General features: G+C 31.3%; 1 protein-coding gene across 2 annotated transcripts in view; it reads left to right on the top strand.

Moving 5' to 3' along the window:
• The window catches only part of LOC119637171 (proline dehydrogenase 1, mitochondrial), a 40,696-nt gene extending 25,629 nt beyond the window's left edge, over nt 1-15,067 (top strand). For both annotated transcript variants that reach the window (XM_038033021.1, XM_038033019.1), the window contains exons 6-12: nt 11,746-11,810; nt 11,897-12,078; nt 12,169-12,343; nt 13,949-14,110; nt 14,172-14,363; nt 14,439-14,616; nt 14,689-15,067. In XM_038033021.1, the coding sequence (XP_037888949.1) occupies nt 11,746-11,810; nt 11,897-12,078; nt 12,169-12,343; nt 13,949-14,110; nt 14,172-14,363; nt 14,439-14,616; nt 14,689-14,894 (1,160 nt within the window). In that variant the 3' untranslated portion in view covers nt 14,895-15,067. The remainder of the gene's footprint in view (nt 1-11,745; nt 11,811-11,896; nt 12,079-12,168; nt 12,344-13,948; nt 14,111-14,171; nt 14,364-14,438; nt 14,617-14,688) is intronic.
• The last annotated feature ends 1,188 nt before the right edge of the window (nt 15,068-16,255 follow it).

The raw sequence follows: 16,255 nt of genomic DNA, 5'->3' as shown, positions 1-16,255 counted from the left end.
AATGAAAAGTTAAATGATTTTTCAAATGTTTAAACGGTTTAGCGACTGTTTTTTTTTTTTTTCATTTAGTTATTTATTAATTTTCGTTTTTTTATCATATATATATACAGTTCTAAGTTATTAAAATTTAAATAACTTTTGTTCATTTAAAAAAAGAAAACAGTTGTTAATTTATAAAATATATGAATACTCAACTCAATAATCTGCCTTAATTATTGAAATGAATTTATTTATTCATTTAAACAATTATTTAATAATTAAAAAAAAAAAAAAAAAAATTATTTAAAACCAGATACAATAAGTATATAATAATATAGAGTGCCAGGCAAAAAATAGTTACTATTTTATTATAAAGCAAACATTGAATTACGAATGCATTTGCAAGGCTTGTTAATTAAAAAATGTATTTTGCTTTATTTTGTTTTTTTTATCATTGATTTGCTGGCGCAAAACGACTGTTAAAATTATCGGTTTTTTTTTTTTTTTTTTTTTTTTTTTTAATTTAATTTAAACTTTTTCTGGTTACCTACCATTATTTTTAAATGAATTCAAATCATTTGCAAATATATTATGTCTTTAGAAATCAATTTTCTCAATTTTGATGACCTTAAATACCGCTCACATTGCTTTTGTACTTCCGTTTTTCAACTTTTTTAACGACTTGAATAAGTATAGAGCGAGTTTCATTAAGAGCGCAGAGTTATGTACACCTTCGCTTGGCCTGCGTTTCATCGTATATGCGGCATCTAGCATATGCCCGACGAATGTCATTCTTTTATTTTGTCATGAAAATATTAAAAATGTTCAACAAATTGGTTCCCGGTCGTACGTAGTTGCTGAGAAATGTGCCCGATCGGGTCATCGTGAATACTCTCGCATACATAGTTATATATAATATTATTGTTTTTGCAGCGTGAATAGCTTCATGATGAATATCGTGATAATTTTGACATATTGGGAAATCTACAGAAAACTACAGAAAATTTTTGAACATAACCTTAAAAATTTCAATTTCAGGGTGGATATGTTAAGTAGCAAGTAATCATCCGTCTTAACACAAAAATTTTCCTTAATTCCTCACCTGAAGTAAATGTAAAGAAATCGCAACGTTTTCTCTCTAATGGAATGAAAAATTTTAAAGCCTATTTTTTTTTTTTTTTTTCATATTCATTTGATTAAAGGGTTTTGCAACATCTTGAAGAAAGCTTCAGAGACCCCATAAGACATATATATATATATATAAATTTGATCAGGCTCAAATACTAAACCGATTTAAGCATGTCCGCCTACCCATTCGTCTCTTTGCTTGTCTCAAGTCTGTGATAAAATGCAGCCATCGGTAATTAGAAATTCTCGCACGCAAGTTAATAAAAGCAAATGGCCTAAATCGGTTGAAGGATATGCCTACCGGAACGCGTAAACTAAGAATACATTTGTTTTTCGAAAGGTTTATTGTTCATTACTTATTATATAAACTACGACAAATAAATCGATTAAAATTGGAACGTGTGTTTTACGGGCCTGCACAGAAATAGGAAATATTGACCACTCCTATCTAAATATATTGTTTGAAATTTTAACTGTTTTTTTTTTTTCAATACATTTATAAAGCGCAGAAGTAGGCTTCAAACACTCGATTAAGTATATGAATTCTTGGCCAGTTCCAAATTCGGCGTGCACACAAACATGTCCGTCGATTCATCGCTCGGTCTGCTTAACATTTTCCCATTCGCAAAAATGAAAATATCGCCTACAAACTTGCAAAACTTTTTAAAAATGGGCCAAACCCTTTAAAGAACACGCCTACAACTCACATATACGTATACAACAAAAATTGTGAACAGGTTTCCTTTCCCTGTTGTTTGCTTCTTACTTATAAAATACAACACATATACTATTTATATTCTGAAAATAAAAAAAAATCAGCCGCGCCCACTCATTACTGTAGACTGTAAAAATTAGGTACTTTTTTTTTTTTTTTAATAATTTTTAGGAGAACGGTAATCGGTACAAAAGAATCGGTCACGACTCTACTTACTTCTTTTCTTTTGAATATCTTTAATGAATTTTTAAGTGCAATCGGACGGATTAAAGTAATTTTGGCCAAGTTCAATCGGTTTAAGATAACATTTCTGAATTCCGAATAAGTCGATATGTTTAAATAAATTATTTAAAGAGGCTTTTTTGCATCTTTCTAAATGTTGTAAATAGAATAAGAAAATTACTTTGTGAGCATTTAAAAATGTTACATAACAGGGTGGAAGATGGAAGGTGGAACAACAGGGACATGCTCTCGGTTGTTAGTCACATTAACAAAAAAATGATAATTCAAAAAAAAATACGAATACATAAAGATCTAATAGCATAGATCATAGATCATAAAGCATATAGTTTAGGCATGTCTGTCTTTCTCTCTGTCCATTTATTCAACTTATGATGGTAAACACGAAACCTTTTCTAGAATAAGTTTTTTGTTAGCTTTCACACAGGAAGTTCCATAAATAGATATATTTTGAATAGGAATTAAAATTATTCCAGGGATTCCCCTATAACTACGAAATAATTATATGTAGATACGTATAGCACTTTTGGTACAATGGCCAATGGAATGAATGTAGTCAATATGTTTCGTAAAGTTGACGATTGAACTGTATCTGTTGCAAACATATATCGTGCAAAAACTATCTACTGTTGGGTATTTTGAAAATGCAGTCCTAAACTTATGCAGCCTATAACTTGTTTTCTGGTATCATTTGTTTTGGGCGCGAAATAAAAATCAATAATCGAACATTAGTCAGCATAACGCGATTAAAATTTTCCATTATTATCCTCACTTAGCAATCAATAAACTGGATTTTGATTGTTAAAAAAAAAAAAAACAATTATATATACAAAGATCTCTCTTATGATTCACCATTTTTTCATTTAGATCGCGATCTTCCTCGCTGGAACGGTTTTATAAACATTATTGCTCATCCTATTTAGAGCTAATAAAACGTCACCATATGCATGCATGCAAATCAAATTCGTATGGAGAATGAAATGGAAATCTAAGAACTGTTTTTTTTTTTTTTTTTTTTTTTTTTTTTTTTGTGATATCTTGAACTCGTATGCTCAAATAATCTATTGATTATCTTTAATTTGACAATACACTTAATAGACGTTTTGATATATGATGTGATTTAACTTTGAAATAGAGATAAATGGTATATTGTATTTTCCTTATTAAAACGGGTAATATCACCGAGTGGGGTTTATTTTTCGCGTCTTTTTTTTTTTTTTTTTTTTTTTTGTTGACTTGAGTATGTCACCTTATATGCATACACATGTATGTAAAAGGATGAGTGTCGAACGGGAAAAATTTTAAATTATTAAAAATTTTGTTTTTCTGAAAATCGTTATGCATGTATAGTCTATATTGTGTGCATACTGTTCGCAAAATTCAATTTCTTTTTTTTTTTTCCAAATGTTTGAAAGTTTAACTGCTTTCTAATGAGTACCGAAAGCTATTTTCAAGAAATCAAAATTTGTTTAGAAGCCCAAGTAAAAACACTATAGTGGGCCACGGCTCACCATTGAATACCCTACATCGTCCTGTAGTTAATCATAAAACGATTCATTTGAAAATAAAGCATTACATGAAAAGTGCTCGATCGGGTGGTCCGATCCGAACCATTTTCTGGGTGTTGTATGCATCCGCGCAAACTTCATACCACAAGTGGTCAAAATATTGCAAAAGCTGTGGCCTGTAGGTTAAACATAAGAAAGCAAGAGAGACTGATGGACAGACAATCTTATCGGTATAATGAAATATGGGTCTTGTAAAATTGAAAATTTACGGCACAGCAAGCGACCAGATCATGTCTTATTAAAAAACTGGCATAATTTTCACACACATTCTTCTTCTTCTTTAACTTTGCTTGAATATTGGCGGCGTAAATGGCAGAGGGATATCGACTGCAGGTGACATAATTTGCGCCGCTTTAATACATCTAAGCTCTTGAGTGCGTCTTTCAATTTTCCAATTATATGTTTTGTCCAAAGAACATCATTTTGTATCCCTTATGTCCAGAAAGTCAAGCGTTGCCCGCCCATTCTTCTACATTGAAATAAGTAACAGGTCAGAATATGTATGAAATTTGGGATCTTATAAAAGATATGCTTGATTAGCATGAGATTTCGATATTCTATTATTGAGTCTGTTGTTGTCAGTCAGTCTGTTATCGTCGAATCTTCTTCTTCGAACTGTTCCAGTATTTATATAGCATGCTAACTTATATTCGCTTGAAACAATATGACACATTAATAGCCGTATTCTGAGACTTATCAAAGAGACAACACATCTTACAAGATATTTTTTATGGGTACTTAAGTAACAACCCTGCTTTTATAATAAGATCGACATCGAAGCATTTTCTTGCGATAGATGTTCTTCCGGAACATCAAAATTGATACAAAATCGAAACACCTATACAACAAGCGTGCGCTTCGTGCTGCTGACCGATCATAAGGCCAGAATATCCCATAATAAGTTAAAAAATTTGTACACTTCTGTGTCCAAAAAGTGACACTAATTTAATGTTTTCTTTTTTAAATCAATCTGTATATTATCTCAAATCTATTTCCATTTATAAAAGTACGCTTGCAATAACATATTTACAGTGAAAATAAAAAAAATAAAAACTAAAAAAATGGGAAATTTTTATGTGAAATTTTCCAAAATAACGTCGCACGACTTTGCAACACGTAACGAATACATAGACATTTTTGTAAAGATATATGAAAGATCAGAACAGGAACGTAGTTCATTGACTTGAAAATGGCTCACGTGACACGTGTTCACAATTAACAAATCATTTTTCGAAATGATGAGGTATCCAAAGATAACCTTAACGAGATGATTGCTTTACTTACTACCTGTTTTTAAACAAATTCAAACAAAGAAAGACAAACGTATATTTTTATTCGGTACAGTTTGAATTGCCAATAAAACATTCAAAACACAATATATTTATATATATATAAAATAAAATAAAATAAAACACTTTTAGACTTAGTTATGCATGTTTTTATAGGTGTGTGTGTGTGTTTTTTTTTTTTTTTTTTTTTTTTTTTTTTTTTTTTTTTTTTATTTGTTTATAAGTAAACAGTATCCAATGAGGAGATCGTTCGAAACATTTTTGTTTTTTTATTATTTTCAATATAATCGGACATGAGTTTCTACGTCATTTAATTAACTTGGCAATGTGTGTGTGACATTACAGAAATTATCAGAAGAAAATTGTATTATTTTCAAAAATATTGAGGTGAAATTATAATGAGCTCAAGAGACCCTGCCACAGTCTTTATTAGGCGAATTTTGTTATTATTGTTGTTACTATTATTGCACTATTATTGTATTATTATTATTGTTTTTTGATATGCCCGATTTTAGAAGTTAAGTGTGTGAGAAAATAAATAAATTTTTCATTTAATTGAGAGAACATTTAAATAAAACAAACGTGCATAAACTTTTATAAAAATTTTTTGGCTAAATATTTAATACGATTTAGTTTACAATTCATATATTGTTGATGAAATTATCTGGCATTTTTAATTTTTTTAATGCTTTCAAATACGGCTGAACGCACATGAGTCAATTGATCAATGAGATTAGTTGGGAAATTCGATCGGCTTACTACATAAGCATGAAACTTGTTTGCGCTAGCAAAAGTGTTAACATCTTGTAGCCTCATGTGTTTAATTGTAATCAATACATTTAGCTATTACTAAGGGCAAATTTCCAGTTTTCGTTAAGCAAGGAATACTCTAAAGGCGGCCAAAACCAACCAACTAGACTCAAAGCGTAATATAGACGCTATGATCTGTGTTAACATGCCATTGAGAGAAGATTGATAAAGTTTTGTACGAGTTTTATTATCGAATTAACATAGGTTTAATATTACTTTACTTTATTTTGTAAGTACCGAAGTGTATACACTTGATTAAAATTGCCCTCCCTTAGGTTGCACTACCTCAAATGTTTATCGCTGCAACTAGAAAGTCAATCGATAAAGTTGAGCGCGTGTAAATAGGACAATAGGGATACATATATAGGGACAATTTTTGATTCTAGATTTTATAGCTTAGCGCTTATTTTTATTATACGTACGTCATCGTTTTACGATCCAATGTAACATTTTTTAATTCTCGTAAGGTGAATGAACGTTCGTGGTACTAAATTTCGTTAAAATATTTCAAAACGATTTCGATTTGTACCTTGGACACAAGAAAATCAGCTGGACAGAGAGACTTCTCAGATACACTTCATCAGACACTTTCTGAATCGATCGGTATAATAAAAGCTGCGTATATGTGAAATCCTTCCGGGTGTTGCATACATTCGCACAAACAAACTGAATATACCCTCATATCGCAAGTGTTGTGGGGTATAAAAAGCGAGAAGGCGGAATTCACTTTGAATCGTATCGTGATTATCTATCGTCTTAAGTGAATATGTAAAAGTTCTAGAGCTTTTTTTTGCTTTTAATGATGTCGCGAAAATATATACAAAATATATCCTGATATTTTCACTTCGACCTGTTGTATGAACATGCATATGAGTAGCAAGTATACCCGGGTTCTTCAGTTCTCAGCACATTAGATCATATTTTATTTGCATAACAGAGCCCATCTCTTAAGCTGCGCTCACTTTCTATCTGTCTCTCTTCATTTCTCTCTAATCATGGCAAATTCAAACAGACTGATAGAGAAGCGGATGAGTGAAAAGACCTATTCTGATCGTAAGTATATAGGAGTTTTCACATTAAACCTTGCATTTAATATCCCAATTGTATCATTGGTTGTTGAACAGCGATATTTGGCCCGCTTTTAACCACTAATATTGTAAAGGTTGGGGACCCGTTTTTTGGCTATATATGGAATATACGGATACTTCTCAATTTTACAAATAGAAATATCAGTGTATAACTATTTTTTGTTGTTAGTTGTAAAAGAGTTTCGATAGGAGAATAAGAAATTATTTTCCTTGAATCATAAGATGACGTCTAGTAAACATAGTGTAAAAGTGATTGCTTGCTTGCAAGAAGTGGAGCCAAACTATTGCTGCAATGTAAGACCATTTTCATTGTTCGCTACAGTTTCTCGTTTGATGTTGTTGTGCATAATCGAGTAGATAACAATGAATACCGAGTAGCTAATATCAAGTCGGTGTTCGCGAATACAGATTCCAACCGGGTAGAACCCGTGCTTGGTTATAGTCGATTAGTGAGTGACACAATTGTTAAAGGCACAGACCCGCTAAGCTGCGGACACTCTCTATCCTACTTTTCTTTTCTTTTCCTCCCTTTCTTCCTAAACATCAAAGTATATCGCAAGCATAGGCAACGTTCCTGAGCAATTGGTGATATAAAAAGAAAAAAAATTGGTTTCGCTTATATTGCGATTGCATTTTAGCGGATTCCATCCATGCCTTTCAGTAACAACTCACCTGCGACGTAGTCATTGATCTTCAAATCCCTAAAAATGAAAATTTTCGTTTAATGTCTAAAAATCTCAGCTTATTTCGTGGAGATTAAGTCCGCAAGTATGATGCCGAAGAGGGCATTGATTTCAACATTTTCTATACGGCAGAACAAAAGTGTTCTGACCTGGTCTAACTTCTGTTAGCATTGGCCTGATCTCGTTATCAACGCTATTTGATGTTCTCACTTAAAATTGTAATTGAATTGAGCTTCGATTTTAATAAAATGTTTCCAATCGCCTTAAAAATGCTTATTAATACACTTCATGTTTATTAAAATGGCAGACAAGTAGTAAACCTATCCAGCTAACGCCGGATAACCGCTATAGCGCTTCAGCAGTTGATTACTTTGCCTGTGCGGATATAAAAAAAAAAATCTAACACGCAATTGGAATAATGCATCATGTGAAGAAACAATCCTCGAGAAGTGAGTGTGTTGACTAGTTTTATATATTAAAAATCGAAATAAATTTCAGTTATAGGAACATAATTGCTTGCAGAGGGGAATAAGGAAAATGAAAACACTATTTACGTACTTGAAACTATATATGCATACGATTGATATCTACATAAAGATTAAGTAGCGCTAGCGTTTTATTTGCCAAAAAAAAAAAAAAAAAAAAAAAAAAAAAAAAAAAATGAAAATTTGTCATGATTTATAATGAAGTTATGAGCGGAGTGAGTGAAATTGATCAGAATTGTTGTCTCTTGTTGGTATGAAAGTCTCTAAAATGGTGGTGGAGCAAATTATAATCTGCTGGTGTGGGGAGTGGGGAGTAGTAGTATACGTTTCTAATTTTTTATAAACACACATTACATCTTGGCCCGAAATATCGGACATCTATCGAACGATTGCTTTTATGCAATATTTGAATAAACGCATCGTTTAACTTCATGGTCTATTACTATTTCTTATATTTTTATTTATTTATTTATTTATTTATTTTTTTTTTTTGATTAATTTACTTCTTGGGCCCTTTATTTTATTTTCACAAAAAGAGAACAATTTAATATGAATTGCATTAAAAAAAAAACGGAAATTATTTACTAATTTATTAAAGCTCTTAACAAACATTTTAAAGACAGTTATGCTTATTTACTTATTTTTTATAATATTTTTTTTATTTTCGTTTTCCTTTTCATTCTTTATACTAAACCTGGAAAATAAAAAATTGGCATAAAAATCTTTACCATCATCCATCTCACCCTCTGCCTCACTTTACGTAATCTGTTTACCCAACACACGAATCATAAAAAATGATTTGAAAAAATATAAAAATTAAAAAAAAAAAAAAACATTTTGATTTAAAAAATTAAAAATAAAAAACTAATAAAATTGCATGTGCCTTTGTATATAAATATTTGTGTGGTTTGTTGTGTGTGTGTTTGAATGCGCGCTTAATAAACAATTAACTAATGAATGCAATTAACCTTGCCGTCGTCATCAACGTCATCATGATCATCGTCGACAACGCTAACAACAACAACAACAACGACAACAACAACAACGACAACAACAACTATAACAACAATAATAATAATAATAATAATAATATTAATATGAATAACAACAACAACAACACGATCAACGTCATATATATCATTATCGTTACCAACATCTTGATTCTCTTTTCTCTCTCTCTCTCTCTCTCTCTTTCCCTCTCTTTCTCTCTCTCTCTCTCTCTCTCTCTCTCTTACTCGTTAACTTTATCCTATCTTTATTTCTTCATGCCATTGCACCTACACACATGCATACATTAAAAAAAAAAAAAAAAAACCGAAAAATAAATCTTTTTTTCATCGACTTACGGATCCCATCCAATCTTCTTTTTTCGCTATAATCTTTGTTTTGTTACGTGAATGAATACTAAACTGAAAATTACTAAAAAACAAAATTTCGGGAAATTCTCAAAAGCCGATGATGCTAAATATGTCCCTAAACGCGTTGCGGAGGGTAAGCTAACAATACTAAACAAAAAAGAAAAAAAAATGCAAAAAAATGCAAAAACAAATGAAAATTATTTCCTTTACTTTTGTAACTTAGTTTGTTGCTGCTTCTATTATGTTATTCTTTAATTATTATTATGTTGTTATTGATGTTGCTTTTGATTTACGCTTCAAGAAAAAAAAAGAAAAATTGTTTTTTAAAATTTTTCTGTATAATTATATTATGTTTAGTTACTAATGTGTTTTTTTTTTTTTTTTGTTTATTAAATGTTTATTGTTGTTGTAATATTTTTAGCGATCGCTCTACTTGTTTTGTCGTATAAGTCAGTTCTTCCTAGTTTTGTAAAAAGAAAAAGAAGAGTTCACTTGAATATCGTAAATATATTTCTGCTCGAAACTCTTCTGTAAACGGAACTAAATTATTAAGTGTTTAGAAAAATTATTTCACAAATAAACTGAAATCTTAACCCATCAGTGTTTGCATAAGTTCGCGCTTGAAGCTCTTTCAAATAGTGTGATTTTGCGCTCGCACCTCCTTATTAAGTGACTTGACTCTATTGACTCATCGAATTTCTTAAGTCTTAGCTCTTTAGCTCTCGGAATGAGAAAAAAAAAGTAATGAAAGAACCAATGAAAACGTATACTTAATGGTGTTCAGAGGGTCTTAAGGTTAAATGGAGATAAATTCCATAGTGAGAAGTATTCAAGTACGCAAGACAGGAAAGAGGATGACAATTTGTCTATAGGGCTATTGGGATTGCGAAAAATAATGAAGTTTTTGATGAAGTCACGACTGCATTTTCTAACCCCCTCTTCCAATTCGGTCGTCCATTCTTAAAGGGATTATCATCCTAAAGGGATTTGCATTCTCTCTTAATATATATTTTTATTTTTTTATGCTCGTCTTATTTAATCGTCTACCTCGTCTTGTGTCTCGTAATAGATCTTGAAATAATATTGTCTCAGTTTTTATATGCAATAATTTGCGTTTTAATATTTATTCTCTTGTCCGAATATATCATATAGATTTAAAATGTTAATTATTTCAAATTGTTTTTTGCTTACGAAGTTGTTTTAATTACTTAGCTGTATACAAAAGAAAATTTTGATTATACTAAGCTTGAATATAAAACAAACACGTAATTGATTGTTTCTTTAAATTCTTTGAAATACGAATGGGCGGCAGAGACATTAACAGCACACAAACTATTGCAATCTTCTTCATTCTTACTTTGCAATAAAGCGTACTTCAGTTCCAATTGCAGCTTTTGCTTACAGTCCCATAAAGTTGGATCAGATCGCGCTATTTCATGAAAACAGCTTTGACTTGTAATAATCATTAATGATAATGAGATGTTTTTTCCTTTTGTAGCCAATTACTTTGTTAGTAAGCAAAGCATACACGCACATGCCTGTGCCGTTTGTGCTTATTAATAGCATCGTAACTGTTTTGACCGCAAAAAAGAAGAAAATTTGAGATAAAATAACGCTTTTTCAAATTCAAAATATATTTTCATGGGAATTGAATTGTGTTTTGATGGAGGGAACAGATTTTTTCTTTTTTTTTTAAATTTATATATTGAAAAAAATGGTGAAACGTTATTATGACGGCAGAGAGAGGCAGACAGCTAGAGCCTCCAATTCTGTCTGTGATACAATTCTCATAAATTTCCCTAAGCGCAATTTGCTTTGTTGTCGCAATTCTTGCAAAAATTAAATTTCACTTAGATGCGAATTTGCAACTTTTCTCCTTTAATGCTTAAAGAATAGCGGATAGCGAATAATTGCGAATGCGAAGATTATGCTTAAAACACTTGAAAGAGAACCATTTCAGTTTCAAATCCATTAACTAACACATTCTTTTTCGTTTTCTAGTCGTAGTATAATACATGGCGATAAGGATTATAACTAAAATGGTTCACTCTCGGTACATACCCCGAAGAGAATAGATTGTAGCAAACCCATTACGATCTCTGTCGTATCTGATTCGAGCATTGCAGCGGAGAGAGGTGTGTCTCCTTCTCAGAGTGTAATATTTGATAAAGGCCTGAATTTTGTCTTTTATTTTCGTCAAACTTCCTTAGTAGTACGCATAAGCTTATGCAATCACATGATGTCTTTTATTTATAATATCATGGTTTATACGACAGTTACGATATTCTCTTAGAACTAGATTTAATTTCTTAAGTAGCTTGGTAGTCGTTCTTATATAAATTTATATTTGGTTGCAAATGTTCATCATTTTCGTCATTTTTTTTGTCTTTCTTCTCATATAGGTGCTACCTTCGGTACTGGTATTACGGCTATTAAATTGACCGCTTTGGGTCGTCCACAACTTTTGGTAAGTTTGATGGCTTTATTCTTAGCTTTCTTTGTCTTTTAATCCTTTCTTTCTTTCAACTCTCATACATTACATTTGTGTTTCAGTTGCAATTGTCAGAGGTAATCTCGCGGGCCCGTCAATATTTTGAAGAATTGGTTGGTGGCGATGGTAATGTTTTAAATTATCATAAAACCATTAACGATTTGGAAAAATATTATGTCAGCTTGGGCATCGATAATAAAGAAGTGAAAAATTTCCTGAAAAATGTTACCTCCGATAAAGAAGGGTACGGTTGCTTGTTCTAAATTTTATTAACATTTGGAATTTTAAGTAAATAGCAAATATATTTGAAATGATTTATTCATTAATTTTCCAGTATTTTGCACTTGTTCCCCTGGACGGGTATTGTCAATGACGAATTCCAGTTAAGTGATACATTTAGAGTGCCCGATCCAAAGACTGGTCAAATGCGCCGTTTGATCTCACAAATTCCGCCCAAAGAGGAAGAGATGTTTAGGAACATGATACGTCGTTTAAATACAATTGTCAAGGTAATCTCTACTGTCAAAAAAAAAAAAAAAAAAAAAAAAAATACACAAAAATTTTCCCGATATTCAGCAGCAGTAAAGAATATAAGACGCTGTGACCAATTTTTTTTTTTTTTTTTTTTTTGTGAATTTTTCTTAAAAATGAAAAATACGACGAGAACATTATTTTGTTATTGTTATTTTAAAATATTCATAAATGTTGTTGTTTTTGTTAGAATTTTAACATCCAAAAGCTATCATTTTATTGACTTGATGTTTCTGACGGCGCTTCTATAAATGGTCATCACGATCTTTTTCGCACAGTATTGTCTTTGCATTTGACTCAATTTCTATAGCCCTTATCAATTTCTTTAAGAATAGCTGGATTTCGTTTCATTTATCCAACGATTGCGCAAATAGCATTTACGCAAATGATTTAAAACTGTCTTCTCATCAACGTTCAATTTCGCAACGTTTTTCTCCATTTTGCGAACAATTTCATCAACTTTATTAGCGATTGATCGAATAGTGTGGGGCACATCTTCAGTTTTTCGAAATTTTCATTTTTTGATTAGGGTTTCCTTCGATAAAGCATCTTCACCATTAGGTACTATAAATTTTTTCATTACCTTGGGACGCGTTACCGCTTCCGGAGAAGTGAATTTGTGAAATATAGCGATTTTTTTTACAGAACTTTCGACTCAAGCCGACTACCAAACCCTAAGAGGTTTTTACTTTAGTTATATGTGAACCGTCACCTTTCATTTGGATTACAATAGGGGTTGACAGCGTTTGTGAGGTTACGTGATTCTAACGTCATCTATTGTATACTGCTATATATGGGCATCCCGTCTATTGCGCAATCTCTACTTCTCACAATCTTTCTTTCTTCACTATCGATCGAATAGAAATTTTGCAAAACTAATTATATTTTTATTACTTTGATACCCTACAGCGGCGCAGGTACTTTTGGTACACGTTAATTTAAGTTAGATATGGACGTTTATGACACTCAGAAGGATATGGGATAGACTAACCCTTTATTATATTGATCAGAGTCATTTTCTGAATCGATCCAACTGATATCTGTCGATCCGATGTCTGTCCATGCGTTCTTGTCTTCAGTCTGCAGGTTACAATTTTCGAGATATTTCGATGAAATTTGATAGACTGACGTGTTTTGGCCCAAGGACGAACCCAACTGAAAACGGCTCCCTCTGGCATATGAAAATCATGTATAATTATCGGTGTATTATAAACAATATAAGTGAACGAGTGTATTAAGCGATGTGGTGTAGGGTATGTAATGATTGGCCTTACTCGACTATACCATTCTTATTTGTTAATTTGCTATTGTTACACAAGTGATTGCGTATAAATTGGGGGCTGAGTTAGCAAATTGGATTTATTTCAAATTTTATTTTATTGTTGTAAATAGATTTCAAACAAACGAAATTTATTTCAATAGTACCTTAGACTAAAATGCCAGCGATGATATTAGAGAAGTGTCTAGGACTAACTCTTTTGATCAGATACTGAACGTGAGGACAAGCCGTGTTATTCTTTACAACATAAAATGCCGTTTCATAATGTAAAAATATTAAGTGAACACTTTTTTGATTCCATTAGACTGCTGAAGAATTGGATGTACGTATAATGGTTGACGCTGAACAGACATATTTCCAACCTGCCATCTCACGTATAACCTTGGAAATGATGCGCAAATACAACAAAGACAAGGCTATAGTATTCAATACATACCAATGCTATTTGCGTGAAGCCTTTCGTGAGGTAAATACGTTTGCGAATCTCATCTTGCACAATTTATAAAATTGCAAATAACAATTTCCAGGTGACTACTGATTTGGAGCAAGCTAAACGTCAAAACTTTTATTTCGGTGCAAAACTAGTGCGCGGTGCTTACATGGAGCAGGAGCGAGCACGTGCCGAAGCGTTGGGTTATCCTGATCCAATAAATCCCAACTTCGACGCAACTACAGATATGTATCATAAGACATTAACTGAATGTTTGAGAAGAATTAAGGTTTGTGAAAAGAACACTGTAGAATAGAAAAGAGAGGAACTTGAAGACGGCTTATGCTTATTACGCTTATTATAGATACTCAAAGATTGTGGAGAGGATGCCAAAAAAATTGGCATTATGGTAGCTTCGCACAATGAAGATACTGTACGCTATGCTATACAAAAAATGAAAGAAATCGGTATTTCCCCGGAAGACAAAGTCATATGCTTTGGGCAATTATTAGGCATGTGTGACTATATCACTTTCCCCTTAGGTAAGCGATAAAATTTAGTATAGTACGGAAAAAAGGATGAAAACTTAATTGCAATTAATCACCTCATCTAAGGTCAATCTGGTTACTCTGCATATAAGTACATACCCTACGGACCTGTGCAAGAGGTGCTGCCCTATCTGTCACGTCGTGCCCAAGAGAATAAGGGTGTGCTTCAGAAAATTCGAAAGGAGAAACGTTTATTGCTTGCCGAGATTTTCCGACGAATGAGAACCGGTCAATTGTTCTACAAGCCCAAGGGCAATTATGTACCCATCTAAGCCCTTCAATTTCTTTACACGGCATATAAATTCTCAAAACCCTTAATCATACACACAAATTTACACTTTCTCTCTCCCTCTCTCTATCTCCCTCTTTCTGCCTTTATTCCTTCAATTCATGTTCACATCCTATGTTCCCGCAATGAAACAAAAACGAAAAGCAAAAAAAAAAAGAAAGACATAAAACACACAAAACCACACATAAAAACATGCATGCACACACATAAACATACGAAAGTACACAGACAAAACGCCACGTTCACGTAATAAACACATAATAAAATTAAATATTAAACGAATTGCAACACATAAGTGTATGAATGCAATATTATAAAAAATCCAAGAAACTTTTTTTTAAAAATTGTTTATATAAAATATAATTTATTCTGCTTCCCGCGCTTATTTTCCTTCTCCTTTATTTCTTATATATCTTCCCCTACAAAAATGAAAAATTTATTAACGAAACATTTTGGAAAATAAAACAAACAAAATAAGAAGAAAAACGAACATCCTCCCCACAACAGCAACAACAACAACAACAACAAGATTTCGTATTTATATTATTATTAATAAATTATAAGAATGTTTACACAAAACAAAAAAAAAAAACAAAAAAGAAAAAAAAACAAAAAAACAAAAGAAGGAAAGAAAGAAAATTAGAAAAAAAAGAAGTAAAATGAGCCATAATATTTATTAATAACTTATTATTAATATAAAGACAGCAACAACAACAAAAACAACAACAATAATGATTATAATAATAATAATAATAATTAACTAATGGGAAAATTCGAAAAATTCTTAAGCAAATAAACAGTAAAAGAACAAATGCAAACAAAGGCAAAATGCTGAACAATGTTTAAACGATTTTTTTTCCTTATTTAAAATAAAAGATGAAAAGAAGAGAAGAAAAAATTAAGAGAATTTAAAATCTGAAATTCAATTTGATTGTATGTATGTAGTATGTATGTGTGTGTATGTGCGTGTTTTTGTGTATTTGTTTTTAAGATTTATTTTCATTCTCATTATATAAATTGGATCCGTATCAGGAATGATAAAAATTAGTACAATTGTATACAGTTTTTTCAATCGCAATCATAATATCGTTACAAAAAAAACGAAGACTCGAATAAAAAATTTTAGATAAAATTGCAAAATGATGGAAGCGTGATAACAGCAGCAGTTGTTCACGCTGATAATAATGAGATAATTCAATAAAACAAAAAACAAAAAATAAATAAATAAATAAAAAAATATAAAAAAATTACTAACAAAACCAAACGTAAAAATTATAATAATATTTAGTTCATTGCATGCTCGATATATTGTATATAATAACAAATACAAAGACGAATAATTAA

This window comes from Glossina fuscipes, unplaced genomic scaffold (genome assembly GCF_014805625.2).
Source record: "Glossina fuscipes isolate IAEA_lab_2018 unplaced genomic scaffold, Yale_Gfus_2 43, whole genome shotgun sequence".
NCBI lineage: Eukaryota > Metazoa > Arthropoda > Insecta > Diptera > Glossinidae > Glossina > Glossina fuscipes.
Note: the sequence above shows the minus strand (reverse complement) of the source record. Positions and strands in the feature narration are given on the sequence as shown.